At 35.1% G+C, this 15,439-nt stretch overlaps 1 protein-coding gene across 26 annotated transcripts in view; it reads right to left on the bottom strand.

The window, feature by feature from the left end:
• The window catches only part of LOC106877319 (tyrosine-protein kinase CSK), a 354,354-nt gene that overhangs the window by 135,581 nt on the left and 203,334 nt on the right, over window positions 1-15,439 (bottom strand). The window contains exon 3 of one of the 26 annotated variants that reach the window (XM_089349662.1): window positions 3,793-3,901. The exons of 24 other annotated variants lie outside the window; for them this stretch is intronic. In XM_089349662.1, the coding sequence (XP_089205788.1) occupies window positions 3,793-3,834 (42 nt within the window). In that variant the 5' untranslated portion in view covers window positions 3,835-3,901. Of the gene's footprint in view, window positions 1-3,792; window positions 3,902-15,439 lie in introns of those variants that run through there. One more of the 26 variants, XM_089349661.1, reaches the window with a different exon arrangement.

The raw sequence follows: 15,439 nt of genomic DNA, 5'->3' as shown, positions 1-15,439 counted from the left end.
TGGCTTTCAAAACAACATGTTTAAAAGAAAAGCTCCTCACTCCACATATAAAAAATATGTAAAGAATGTATATAAGTATGATGTGTGAGTTTGGTAGAATAGAAGAAACTGAATTCAATAAATGAATGCATATTCTTTTTTATGCTTTATTTTTAATCTTTTCTATTATCTTTTTGACTTGAAATTTTCTAACTTTCAGCTGATCAAAAAAAATGATTATATAAATAGAAGGTGGTATCAAAAAATTCCCAGCATAGTTCTGTAGCACACCAACAGATGGCAGCACATGAGGCAGTGTGCCAAGTCACATCGCTTTATTTACTTTGTAAGTTGTGATATTTGTGTTTTTGCGACCACATGTATGTTGTAGTCTGTGATTTTTGTCATGGACAGGAATGAAGAGCCAACATGAAATTTTGCGTTAAACTTGGGAAGTCTGTTACAGAGACATTGAGCATGCTTCAGCGAACTTATGGCGATGAGGCAATGGATCGCATGCAATGCTTCGAGTGGCACCATCACTTCAAAAGCAGAAAAATGTCCCTGGAAGACAATGAGCAATCTGAAAGACCTACCACAAGTGTCACCTCCAGAAATGAGGAGAAAATTGATTAGCTTGTGCATGAGGATCGTCTGAGGACAATCAATGATGTGTTGAAGTGTTTGAGGGAGGACATTCATACAAAGCAACCAGACCAGTGGAGTACGAAGAATTGGATTCTTCATGACGACAATGCACCCATCACCGAGCTCTCCTAACTCATGAGTTTCTCACCAAAAACCCTATTCACCAGATTTTGCACCTGTAAGCTTCCATCTCCTCTCCAAGATGAAAATGTAGATCAAAGGTTGCCATTTTAACACTGCTGTTGAGCTCCAGAGCACATCATCGAGGATCTTTGACTCGCTTACAGAAAATGACTTCCAGGTCAGATTCCAAAAGTGGCAGGAATGCTGGGATCAATATATTGCAGTGCAAGGTGACTATTTCAAAGGAGATGATGTTAAAACTTATGAGAATATTCTCATCTAAAATGGAGATGAGTACCAACATTCTCATGTGGCAAGCTTAATAATTGTTAAGAGATTCTGCTTTACATGAAACCATTGGTAGCCTTGTGAACCCACAAATAAAGGATATTTATCCACCAATGCAGTGATGACTCCAAGCAATATCTATTGTTCAACTCCTGCCACATCAGACACACCAGAATGAATATCCCCTTCAACCTAGCAAAAAAAATATGCAAGCACCAGAGACACACTACTACATGAACTAAAAGATACACTCATCACCAGGAACTACCCACCTTATATGCTTTTAATGTGCCTTACAACTCAACATTCACAAACTCAGACATCCCAAATTAAAGAAGGATTTACAACCAAAAGCCCTACCATATATCTCCACACACAGCCCTCTTAACAATGAAGCCTTTGACACCATCCTTCAAAACATTCCCCTGCTAAAAAAGGACCACAGAATGAACTTAATCCTCCAAACACACACCATCATAAAAAGCAAGAGACAACCCAAATCTATGAAAAGTCTCCTAACACAAAACAGAATACGCTCAACAACACAGAAGCCGTCAGTAAAAAAATGCGGAAGCCCCAACTGTGAGATATGCGTCAATTTAATTGAGCGATCAGAGTTCTCCTTCAAACAGGGACAATGCTTCACAGTGAAAAGCAGCTTCTCATATGCTTCGGAGAACCTGATATATGCACTAACCTGCTCTGGGTTTCAAGAGCAATACATAGGCCAAACAAAAAACAGTTTACGTCAAAGGATGGCTCTGCACAGATCCCAGACCAAAATTCCCAAAAACAGAAAAATAGCATTCAGCCAACACATTGACATTTGCGCCAATAACAAAAATCCAAGCTTCAGAATTTTTCCTCTCTACCAATTCAGGGACGATACAACCTGTAGCCAACGAATTAGAAAAGAGACTCATTTTATTACAAAATACAGCCCCCTTTTGAACGCATCTACAACAAACGACATATCCACCATGGCCTTAGAATAACAGAAACACACATGCAAATATTAAAAATGATACATTCAAGAGATACACAAGAATGCATTAAAAAAAACAGTCCCAATCACTACTATAACCCACAACAAGCCACTTTTAGGTCACTTGACCATTTAACATCCTACTGCTATCATACTGCCTGCATCCTTTATTATTCTCTCTTCTCTTTCCCCTTTTTCTTCGTCCTCTCCACCACCTCCTTCTTTACTTTACTAGTGTTGCTGTTTAGAATAACAACTATGCAAATATTATAAACAATACATTCAAAAGAGATATTTCAAGAATTCAATCACTACTACCATTCACAAGTCACTTTCAGGGCACTTGACCATTTAACATCCTACTACTATCATGGCACTCCCGCATTCTTCTTCTTTGCCAAGAATTCACAATGACCTCGAACCCACAAGAGTAAACAAGAGACACAGAGACTGGCAGAAACAAGGAAAATGCCCCTTGTATTTGAATACAATGCAAATATTCTTTTAACTTTTCCAAAATTTAATTGTTTCCCATACTTGAAGTTGAAAAAGTCTCAATGACTGAAACCGGTACTGAAATGTTTTTTATAAAATTATGTTATCGTTTTCTATCTTGACTTTTTTTCCCATATATATATATATATATATATATATATATATATATGAGAGAAAGTTAAGGCATTTATACAAATATATGTTTTATATATGAATATGCAAGCTCTTTGATTATATATGCTATGTGTGTAGACAGACAGATAGATAGATAGATAGATAGATAGATAGATAGATAGATAGATAGATAGATAGATAGATAGATAGATCAGTGTTTTTGGTTCACACTGTGTTATGTATGCATAAATATATTGTTGAATTAATGACAAGCTGTCAAAGGCACAAAATATACAAATTGCCCTAATTCATGACTGCTTCACAGGCTGTTGATCTATACCATTGATTGAGGAAAGAAGTGGAGTATGTCTTTGCAGAGCAGTCAACAAACCATGAAATGGTACCTTGAAGGACTCATTCCTTCCCACTTTTTATTTTTTCTGTATATCAATGGTATAAAAGGAATATGTTTACATTTTTATTCAACCCACAGTGAGGCTTTATATTTAAACTTTATTTCAGTTCTTAGTTACATGGTTATATATAAATATGGAGAGAGTATCAAAGTGCATGAGTTTTTATATATGAAATGTATATTTGTATATATGTATATCTTAACAAGCATCTATATAATTTATAAAAGAGAGAGAGAGAGAGAGAGAGAGAGAGAGAGAGAAGTTGTAAAAGAACATTCTCAACTGTTTTTAATCAATATTATATAAGAACTGATATATGTCTGACCTTATAATTTAAGAAAATATTCTGAAAGTAAGATCTTTGTAAACTTTAAAAACTTTTTATACAGAAGATTTAAATCTTTATAACCATAGTTGCATCATCGAATATGTAGTTTCTACAGGTATTGCGGTTTGAGTAGTTGAATATTTCATTACTCACATTAGAAGACCTGTCTATTTTAAGCTGACCTACAATGGAATATAGATACATATGTTAATAAAAGCATTTCTGATTCCACTACTGAAATGGCATATCAGAACTAATTCAAACAGTTAGTTGGCATTGTCTTTATGTTATGTGATGTTCATGTCTCTGTAGATCAGGGGTTGCCAAAGGGTGCCTGAGGGACCCCCTAACGGTTGGCGAGGAATTACAGGGGGTCAATGATAACCAAGGGGTCGACATGTGAAAGACCAACTCACCCAGATGAACTGCTTGAAATACTTGGTCAGTGCCATGCTCATCCCTCACATTGATGTTGTCAGTTTCAATAAAAGATATTCCAGCATTATGATGCATTTTTCACATTTTCTAATCATGAAAACAATTTCATAAAAATTGAAAGTTTAATACTGTATACTCATACATATAGTTTTAAATGTAAAAAGTGAGTCATCTTCAATAGAATTTCTAAATTTGTCGTACATATATATTTTAGCTAACATTTTAATTGCCAGCATCAGTACCTGGTGTGCATTTAAGATATGGTACAGTAGGGTAGGGTATTAAGATATTTTAAATGAGGGTGATCAAAGCAGAAGGAAAAATGGCTAAAGGGGGTCGATGCAGAAGGAGAAGTGGCTAAAAGAGGTCGATGTGAAAGGAGAAGTGGCTAAAGGAGGGAGGGGTCGATGGTAAAAAAAAGTTTGGTGACCCCTGCTGTAGGTAACCAAATTAGCAGCTTTACACTTTACAGGTCCTGAGCTGGCTTATTCAGCCAGTATTAGCATAAAATCCACAGTTGGATACATAATAACTGAGTCAGGATCTAATTCTGAGAACTGTACTGCAGATAATACAACACTACATCCTCAGTGAGTCATCTTCAGCAAAATGTTCCCAAGAAGACTGCTCCAAGCTGCACTTTTCCAAGATTGTCGAGGGAGTGTCTTTGTATTTCTTCTTTGGTCTACCAAAGAAGAGATACAAAGATACTAACCCCAATTTCTGACCTCCTTATTCCACCGATTGTAATCCTAAGATTACAATATGTGGGGCACAGTTGAGAAAGACTCAAAACTGCTCTGCTTATAACACCAAGGCTGAACTGGTGATCAAAGATCAAGATGGTTGAAGATCTTTTCTGGGACACCATGAGGAATACATGTGCCAGGTCCTGGAGTCATCTTGAGGTTGTGGTGGAAGCTGAGGGCAGGTATTTTGAGTAAACTACTATCGCCCAACCATAATCTAGTTGATATTGTGATTTTTTAAAAAATACTTTATTTTTGGATAGGATATTGTGTTGTATTTTTTTTCCTTTATGCAAAGTGCCAAATTTAGCTCAAATACTTAAACACCCTGTATGTGTACAAACACACACACACACACACACACACACACACACACATATATATATATATATATATATATATATATATATATATATATACCCCCAATGTCCCTCAAGGGCATGTCTCAACAAATCTTCAGCACCATCTCTCTCACTATTGCTCTCTTCATCTTATTCACTGACTCACCTGCTCTCTTTAGTTTACTCTCTAACCTACCTTCTTTTCTTTTTCAGCTGGAGTATTCATGTAGGACACCTGTCCCTGTCCCTCTATACCTCTTATCTCTCATCAACTAGCACAAAGCCACACCTCCCCGCTCACTACTACTCTTTCATCCCAGCTGAGATGATTTTTGTCTTGCTAGTTGCTGGGTGACTGTTGATGCTGGTGCCATGTAAAAAGCAGCCACTACACTCTATAAAATGGGAAGCATTAGGAAGGGCATCCAGCTCTAGAAACCATACCAAACCAGACAATGGAACCTGGTGCAGCCCTCAGCCTTACTAGCTTGTTTCAAACAGTCTAACCCATGCCAACTGCCAACACAGAAAACAGACATTAAATGTGTGTGTGTGTGTGTGTGTGTGTGTATACACATACACACACACATACATATATGTATAACTAAATCATCAATGGCAACATGAGTAAACATAATTAATACTGTAAATGTTATACATTGAACTAGTCTATCTGGCATACACATTCTACAACCACTATCTATCCCTCTGTCCTGGCCTCTACTTCACTCCTATACCCTTCTGTCCCTTCCTCCTTGTTCCACTTCCTCCCTCCACCATCCTCTCTATCTATTTATCTATCTGTCTTCCTCTATCTTTCTATCTATCCCTCTGTCCTGGCCTCTACTTCACTGCTATACCCTTCTGTCCCTTCCTCCTTGTTCCACTTCCTCCCTCCACCATCCTCTCTGCTCTCATGTGACCTGTGGTCAGCTTTCTTTTCACTCCAGCCGTTGTGAAGGCAAGACGAACTACTAGCGTTCTACCTCAGATTCGCGTTTGGCCGTACGGCTTTTGAATGTTGTTTTCACTGTCCAATTTTTCCTGTCTTGGTTTGTGTTTGCCACCTTGGAATCCTCTGTGTAGTGGGTTGATCCACTACTCAGGAAAAGACTATTCTAGAGTACTTCTGTCTTATCTTCGAAACGTCAGGTTAGAATAGAGACAGCTGATGAAGGAATATTCCAAGTGGCTTTCCGTTTTCCTATGTGTTCGTTCCGTTGTCTGTAGTTCATTGTTCTAACGTCCTGTACCCTGATATGCATATATATACACATGTAGATGTAAGTATGTACATATATGTGTGTATACATGTATATATTTATATATATATAATTACTATTAATTTAACATTTCCATTTCCATGCTTGCATGGATCAGGCAAAACTTGTTGATGCAGATTTTCTATGCCTGGACAGACCATCAATACATAACACAATGGCCTTATTTCATACAACCAACCAATATGTAATGCCATATGGCCCAATTTTATCCTCACCATTTGATTGGCTATCTCTGTTATCACATATCTGTTGAAGCATAACTGGACTAGGGCTGGTTGAAGCTACATAGAAGCAAGCTGTGTTGTCTGGCAATGAATTGACTTGCTTCATCAAATCTTTGAACATTGTAACTCCTGGAGTACCAATACAGTATAAGTTATCAATAAATATACTTTATCATATATTGATGAATTTGGTTTCACTATGAATTTACACTCACAAGTCCTTTTCTGCAGCTTGTGATGGACATTGACCCAACCAGTTTCACTGTCTTTAACTCGTTAACATTTAAACTGGCCATATCCAGCCAAAATATTCTACCTGTTTTATGTTCAAACAGCCCAGATGTGGTTTCTCACACCAATCCTATAATGTCATTCTAAAAAATTAGCAATCATGTCATCAAAATCTCATAGCTACAAGATAACGCATGATTAATTCAAGACAATGTGACTAAATAAACATTACTTTTGACAGAACAATGTGAATGTTAAAGGGTTAAAGCATTGACTGATCAGCTTATTTCTCCTTCCCAAGATGCAGAGATAAAGTAATGGAAAGATACATAGAGAAATGTAAATAAAATTGTGCCAGGTACAGCTTATTTGTGTGGAGGTACATGGTTGACACCTTAATAATTACTAGAGTATCAAAACAGCATCAATTATGAATAACTATACAAGGGGAAAAGTTTTTGGCTTTGGTAAAAGAAAATACAAGAGGATCAGTTAGTTATGATTTTATTCAACATACTCCCTTCTCAGATTCACACACTTATTTGCAGCAGTCCTTCAGTTTTTCTAAGCCCTGTAAAAGCACTCAGAAGGTTGGGCCTCGAACCAGGCCTTTTGCAATATCCTTAAAGTCAGGAACTTTTCAACACCATCTCATATTTACACATATAAGTTTATTTATAAGAAAATGAGTTAGATTACTAAAACAGGGAATACTTGCATTTAAGTGAGACAGAAATAGTTGATCAATACAATGAGACAAAACAGACTGTTCTTCTTTAACACACATACACATATGATATAGAGAAAGCCAAATGCTCAGGAGCAGCTGCCCTAAGGTAAACTGCTTTACACTAGACTGGAAGCCCTTGCAATTGATAGTACAGAACATTATTGACATTCCATTCTGATCCCATGAGAGAAATTCACCAGCAGACAACATTATTGCAGACACTAGCAAAGCCAACCAATTGCATATTGTTTATTTTACTGACATTTGGAAACTGTTACTAGTATGTTTGGAGATAGTTTATTCCCTAGGACAATCACAAAGCAGAACAGTGTTCTCTACTATAAATAGTTATTAGTATGCTGAGGACATGCTTTTACATTTGTTATCATTATAATTTAATTGCCAAGTATTAATTGTTCTCCTGCAATTATTTGTTTTTCAGCTACTCATCTTGATAATCTACTTCATTCTAGTCAAGCTTTGATTATATAGTACAATTAATTGTTTAGTAATAGGTTAAAAATGCAATATGAATGCCAAGATATGTTACATCTGTCTTGACAGCAACTAATCTTTAATTTGTATATATTTGAAGATTTTAAATATGTGTCCACAGTGCAATTAGGAAGATAGATTTGGTTGGTGCAGGGCAGTTTTGCATCACAAGGATTCACTGGAAATGGCTGGCACAGTTACCAGGCGACACACTATAATGCAGTTGGATTCCTACTGACTAAAGAAAATGTTATTAACAGACCATTAAGTAGAGACCAGTTAACTCTAGCACATCAAATATGCATGTAACACAAATGGTAAGCTTAGAATGCTACACTACCATTTGGTTTTGGGGTACCTTTAACAAAATTCCTTCTGTTGCAAATTAAGATTAATATCCAGCTTTCAGATAGTCAAAATCAAGAGAGTGTTTCTACATGATTGTTCAACCTACAAGATATGGCAGCTGAATTTCCCTCAAATCAACGAACAATACTGATATTTAAAAAAATGAGATGGCAATGATAGTGAATAAAAACTGTTTTGCATGAAAGTATGTTAAATAATTCTGATTAGCTTTTCTTCACCTTCCCCTTTTAAGTGCTATGGATTTCATAAAAATTGAGAAAAATACATATTTTCACAAATTTCGTAAGTGAACACTTTGAAGTTATATTTCCAATCATACAAATCACTTCGAATATAGGTTTAGCAAGTTTAAAGTGGTTTCTTTTGTACTGTAAACCATTTACCATTTCTTTGGTGCATCCCTTCCCTTGATGCCCTAAGCACATGCTTATTTTGCTTAATGGTTAATCCAGAGCTATGTGGAGGCCAAGTGAACAGATCATACATGTGATCTGAGAACCCAACTTTGTCAAATATTATGAGATAGCTTTGCCTCAAGATTATGTGTGGGCATAATTATTTGAGGTATACTCAGTCAGTCATACTATAATCCAATGATTAAGTAATTCTTTTCATTAAATAACTGAAACATTTGTTCATGAAACCTGACAAGACTCACTCATATGTAAATTAAATTGACAAACAAAGCAAACATTTGAAATGATTCTGATTCCATCCCATAGCCTTTTCTGGATATTCTAACTACATTTTGAACCAATCTACAGCTGGACTATTGTCAGCAATCTGTTTCAGTAACTATTCTATTAAATGTTACCTCTCTCACTCTCACTCTCTCTCTAGGAGTTTAATCTGATGATTTGAGAATTTACAGTTTAAATGTGATAGCTGTAGCAATAAAAGTGATATCAGAATCGAGTATTGGATTACCATTTCATCAGTGATGGCTAAAATTTATTATGAGAAATATTGTAAGTAACTCCCTGTGTTTCATGACAGAACACTTTATCACTTCCTTCCATGTGACTCAGGTCAGAAAGTTGCCAGAAATAGATACCTAACAGAAATAAATTTGTTTTCTATTTATAGTTATGTCAGATCATTTATAATTAAGCACTTTGCTCTAATTACAGATGTTAAACAAAAATATTTTCTCCTGAGTAGTAATTGTTATGGATATTGTAAGTCATCAAGGGAACCTCGAATCAGAACGAGGAACCATTGTAGTACCCGGGGCAAATTGTAAATGTAGAACTTTTAGAGGTACACCAGTGCCAGGAAAAATAATGGATCTTTAATTTCACAAATTCATAAGTATATATAACTTGTGTAGGAACAGCGGTGTGGTTAAGAAGTTTGCTTCCCAACCAAGTGGTCTTGGGTTCAGTCCCACTGTGTGATACCTTGGACAAGTGTCATCTGCTATAGTCCTGGGGTGACGAAAGCTTTGTGAGTTGATTTGGTGGATGGGAATTGAAAGAAACTCATCGTATACAAATACATGTATGCACATGTGTGTGTGTGTGTGTGTGTGTGTACCCTTGTCTTGACATTATATGATGGGTTTAAATCGTCATCGTTATTGTCGTTGTCATCATCATCATCATCATGCATGGGAAAATATTACCTTTCTTGGAAACAGGTGAGGTCTTGTGAGAGGAATGGCATCCAGCCATAGAAAATCTATCTCAACAAATTCCATCTGATCCATGCAAGCATGAAAAAGTGGAGATGATGACCTGTATTAAATTACTGCTCTGGTTTTAAGGCTTAAACCTTTTCTCTCATTTAGGTTTTTAGATACTTCATTGTTTAACAGTTTCAATATTAAGTATGGACAAAGGGACCTTCCATTCCTACTTTAATTGACCACTTGATCTAATAGAGTAGCCAAATCTCCCTCACATCAAACCCTACCATGTGTAAGATGACTGAAAGGATGTATTGGTTAATGTAGTTTTATTATATACACAATATTCCAAAACAGACAGGAATATAAAAGGCTAGAATCCCTGAAAGAAGTCTGCCAATCAGGATTGCTCTGGCTTTAGGCCTTTCTGTGCTGCTCAGTGCATTAGGCTGACCGAAGGTTAAATAACAAGAACTATAAGCAGCTGTGTGGTTTTGAAAGGGTTAATAGTTAAAATAATGAATAGTATTTGCATTCTATGTAGTTACTGCTCTAACTTTAATTCCTAGAATTATCTCAGTAGCCTTCATTACATCACAAGTACAACCAGCAGCTGCGGACTTGAAATAGAAAAACATAATAAAACTTTCTGACAAAGCTATGTTATCAACACCTATTTCGTTAGCCATGATTTTAATTCAAGGATTTTGTTGTTTATCCACTTTTGCTTCAGATGAAAACAATTCCTGTTTAAATAGGCTCCATTGCACAAAACATTCTGCTTCCATTCTTATTTCCTGTAAGTCTTAGCTACTTTCTATCTTCAAACTATTCTTAGAGCTAGCTGTCAGTATAATCTTAACTTAATTCAGTGAGTTTTGTTTTTGCTAGCTTTTTTTTTTTTTTTCCCCCCCACCTTTGCGGCTACTTTTCGGCTCAGATCACACAACCTGCAATCTTGTGGTTTCAAACATGATAATTGTTTGGATTAAATTACAATATCTTCTACCTGTTCTATATTTTAACTGATCTTAGCCAGTGTCTAATATATGTTGAAGACGCAATAATTTAGCCGAAACTTAAAGAAAGTCACAATCATCATTTTCACCTTATTCATGTTCATTTTACCGCATTTCATGAGTTGGACAGGTTTACAATCATATAAGTATACTGTTTACTTTAGTCAGACTGGTGTCTTCATCATGATTGTTGCTTCTTCAGGTGTCTTGTGTTGAACTTGTTTGTTGTATTGGAATTTTGAACCCTACTCTATATTTGATCTATGGGGGTAAACTGTTCTCACTGTGTTGTAATAATACACATCTCTCTATATACCTACTTGTGTAGAATATTTGATTATTTATTTGATAATCTATTCTTGCATCGTTATTCAGGCAAGTATCAGTGAAGCATGGACTTCACGGATACAGTAATAAGAAGAATGAAACATTTCAGAGTTGTTTCCTGTACTTCGTAAAATAGTCAAAACAATGCTAGGTACAGTCATGGTCGTGTAGTTATTAAGCTTGCTTCCCAACTGTGTGATTTCAAGTTCAGTTCCACTGCATGACATCCTGGGTAGGTGCCTTATACCATAATCTCAGGCCAACCAAAACCTTTTGAGTGGATTTGGCAGACAAAAACTGAAAGAAGCTAGTTGTGTATGTATGTGTGTGTGTGTGTGTGTGTATGAATGTATCTATATTTGTATGTTTCCTGGTCTTGACATCAAGTGATGGTTCAAAATGTGTGTCACCATCATACAACCGATATCGTTCATTTCCAATATCCTGCAAAAATATGTCTGACCATAGAGAATCTGCCTCAATGAATTATGATTGACTCATGCAAGTGAACATGATGATGATGATGATGATGATGATGGTAACTGAGCTAATGTGTTTTCCAGCAAGTATTTCTAATTAGAAATTTTTAATGTTCACAACATTACATATGTTAAAACTAACTTATTGATTTTTGGTGCTTTTTAAAATTTGTTTTTCTTTTTTATTCATGTAGATGGTGTCTCTGAGTAATTAACCTCAGTGATTTACTTTTTTTTAATCTTTGTATCTTAATTTTGCACAATATCATATATGAGGCTCAATATTCTACGTTGACAGTTCAGAGATCAAATAGATGTTTCATCATTGTTTCAGTTTAGAATGTTATATAGTTGCGATCTCAGTAAATAAAACAAAAATTCTCTGTTGTTGATACAATTATGTTACTCTTTCTTTTACTAGTTTCAGTCATTGAATTTTATGAATAATTAGATTTTTTTTTTTTTAAATAGATAATTATATAATTAAGCTTTTATTACTTTTTTTTTCCTGAGTATTAAACTAGAATTGATTGAATACATTTTTATGTATGTTTGTAAATTAAGTATGGACACACATTCAGAACATGAAAGAAAATAAAACTCAAGTTCTAGACCTTTATTTTTATTCATTTTTGTGTGACCTCTATATCAAAGAGACTATGTAGATAAAACTAAAACGTGCTAGCAAATATTTATGCATATTAAAAGATATACATAAAAGTTCATTATTATCAAGTTCATCTTCTCATTTATATGACAGATTCTCTCGTTGAAGACAATGTGTAAGTGTGCAGGAAGAAAACAGAAACCCACCCCCCAACCAAATAGACAATCAACAACACACTCGGATTACTAATTCTACTATTCACCAATGTTTACAATTCATTCACTTCACCTGGTGACTCTTAGTCCTCAGGCCACCAAAAGCAATATGGATATGAGAATGAACATGACTTATTTAAACCAGCATGTGATCTGAGAAATCACAATGCGGACAATAATGGTTTACAGGGAGACTGTTACTCTGTTGGTTCCTTTTCTTATTTTCCCATAATTGCTCTTGACAAAGCACCCTTTGAGCGTATATTAAACCATCCAAATCTATTTTAACAAAAAAAAAGTACCAAGATGAAAAGACAATCATCTCTACCTTAGAAGGAGAGATCATTATTTTTAGAGAAATGGTAAGATTGGTTTAACCTCAGTGTTTCACTGGTATTTAATTTAACCATCTGAGAGAAATGAAAGGAAAAGGCAACCATGATGTGAAACTAATTCAAGTTATTTAAAAAATTACTAAAATTGGTAAAGGAAATAACTTAAATCAGTTATACTTACATAATTCTGGTAAATGGTGATGTACTGAATGATGGACACAGATTTTTAGTGAAGTGAAATTTGCTTTTTAGTTGGAGAAAAAAAAAACAAAAACCAAATCCAGAAGAATTTGGTAGCAACTTTTAAAGAGGAGATAATTTATGAAAATTAAGAACCAATTTTACAAAAAAAAAAAAAAACTTTAATTTTCATACCTATTGGAAAGAAAACTCAATATTTGTTGGCAGGCAAAGTAAGAACTAGACATATTTCAGCCTCATTAAACCCCATCAACACAGCATGAATGAGCTACTCAAGTCTGCTTTGATCTGTTTGCAAAAGTGTTGGGGGTTTTTTTTAAACAAATATTACAAAGATTTTCTGGTTGATATAGTTTGCATCATTACAAAAAAAATTAACTAAGTGGAAGTAACTCAAATGGATAAATGGCATGAATCATACATGTAGGTGGAGATGTACTAAATGATATATGCAAAACAAACACTGCAATAAAATAAAATTAAATAAAATCTTGACAAATTGAAATTTGTTTTTTAATTTGAGAAAAGAAGCAAGAATTTAATAATAAATGTTAGTTTTATGCCATATTTTGTGCATGTCAACCGAGGCAACAGCACCTTCCCACTTAAATACAAAATATCTAGTTTAGTACTCTGCCATTTCTGTTGATTTACTGCAATTTTTGTGATGTCAAATAATATTTACATGTGAATATGTATGTATTCACATGTAAATATGTATGTATTCATGGTCATAAATTACTACGTTCCAAACACCAATTGCTGGACATATGAAATTTTTTTTCCAAAAACTAGGATTGGCTTAATTTTTTTTTTTTTTTTCCCCCCACGGAGGTCAAGTGACAGACTCACATGAGAGCAAAAAGTGAAGCTTACAAGTATTCTGTTGCTTACATATTCAAACAACTTGTTTGTTAAATATGTCATTGGTTGTTTACAAGATTTGTCTCAGTTAAGAAGCTATCAGCCATATGCTACAGCCATCTGTTCCGCTTGTGAGTTATCATGCTGTAATTCAGACTGGTGATTTATCTGATATGAGAGAGAGAGAGAGAGAGAGAGAGAAAGAGAGAGAGAGAGATGTTAACTCTCAACTAACTACCATACTTTACTTTTAACCCTCAACCTAAACAGGATAATAATATTTATTAGTGAAGAATCTTATGTCAACCGTTCTATTTAATAGAACATGCAATTCAGGTGTATATCAATGATAATTCACATTTATAGCAGTAAGAGGGAAATACAGAGAGAGGGGAGAGGTAAGAGGTAGAATTATATCTATCTTAGATATTGTTGTCCAGTAACAGGTCAGCCCTGTTTAGACAGACACTGCATTCCAGTCACAACCATCCCTTTTGTGTGTGTGTGTGTATGTGTGTATGTGTGTGTGTGTGTGTTCAAACATATCTATCATAGCCATCACTTACAAGCAAGTATGATTAGGTAGAATATATTGTGGTACTTTTTGGCTATCTCACCCCCATTGAAAAATTTCTGTTAAAAAACTGGGTTATCTCCCCACTAAAATATTTGTCTTTATTGCCTACAGGGGGCTAAACATAGAGGGGCTAAACAAGAACAAAGGGATTAAGTCGATTACATTGACCCCAGTGCATAACTGGTACTTATTTAATCAACCTCAAAAGGATGAAAGACAAAGTCGACCTCGGCAGAATTTGAACTTAGAACATAACGGAAGACAAAATACCACTAAGCTTTTCGCCCGGCATGCTAACATTTCTACCGGTCCACCGCCTTGTCCCCACTAAAATATTGAGTTTATGTGGTGACAAGAAATTGGATTAAAAGGGTTAGATCTTTTTGATTCAATACTTCAACGCATTGTTGACTTTTGGTCTCCTCAATAGGCATGCTATGATTTGTTATAAAAATATTATCAGATTCAATAAGATGTTTAATCTTTTCGCTTTTCCTGTTTATAAATTTTTTTCATTTTTTGTTTTATTGTTTTATTGAGGGTTAAACAAATTTTTTTTTAGTTGGGGGAGATAACCAAAAAGTACCTATATTGTTTTTGGAGTCTATGTAGCAGTCATGAGCAAATACAGACACACTCTCGGGCTGCCCTCAACTTCAACTGAACACCAATGATATGAGAACTGTAGCTGAGTAGATTGGTGCAATATCTGAGTCCTACTTCAGATATTTTAAATATCTCAGCTGCTATCCTAGATGAACTAGCTATCATCCCTATCTTCAAATCCTTAATTGGATGCATAAACAAACTGCTGTCAACTTGAAAGGATGTTCAGTCAACTTACATAGATTCTCTTCTCCCATGAAACCACAGTATTAAAAACTTTGTTGCATGAAGACTAAGACTTTCACATCTGCACATGCTCTCTTAACATTTGATGCTGAGTTCTACA

This window comes from Octopus bimaculoides, chromosome 3 (assembly GCF_046866305.1).
Source record: "Octopus bimaculoides isolate indiv1 chromosome 3, ASM4686630v1, whole genome shotgun sequence".
Lineage (NCBI taxonomy): Eukaryota > Metazoa > Mollusca > Cephalopoda > Octopoda > Octopodidae > Octopus > Octopus bimaculoides.
The sequence above is the reverse complement of the archived record's forward strand: the minus strand, read 5'-3'. Positions and strand labels throughout refer to the sequence as shown.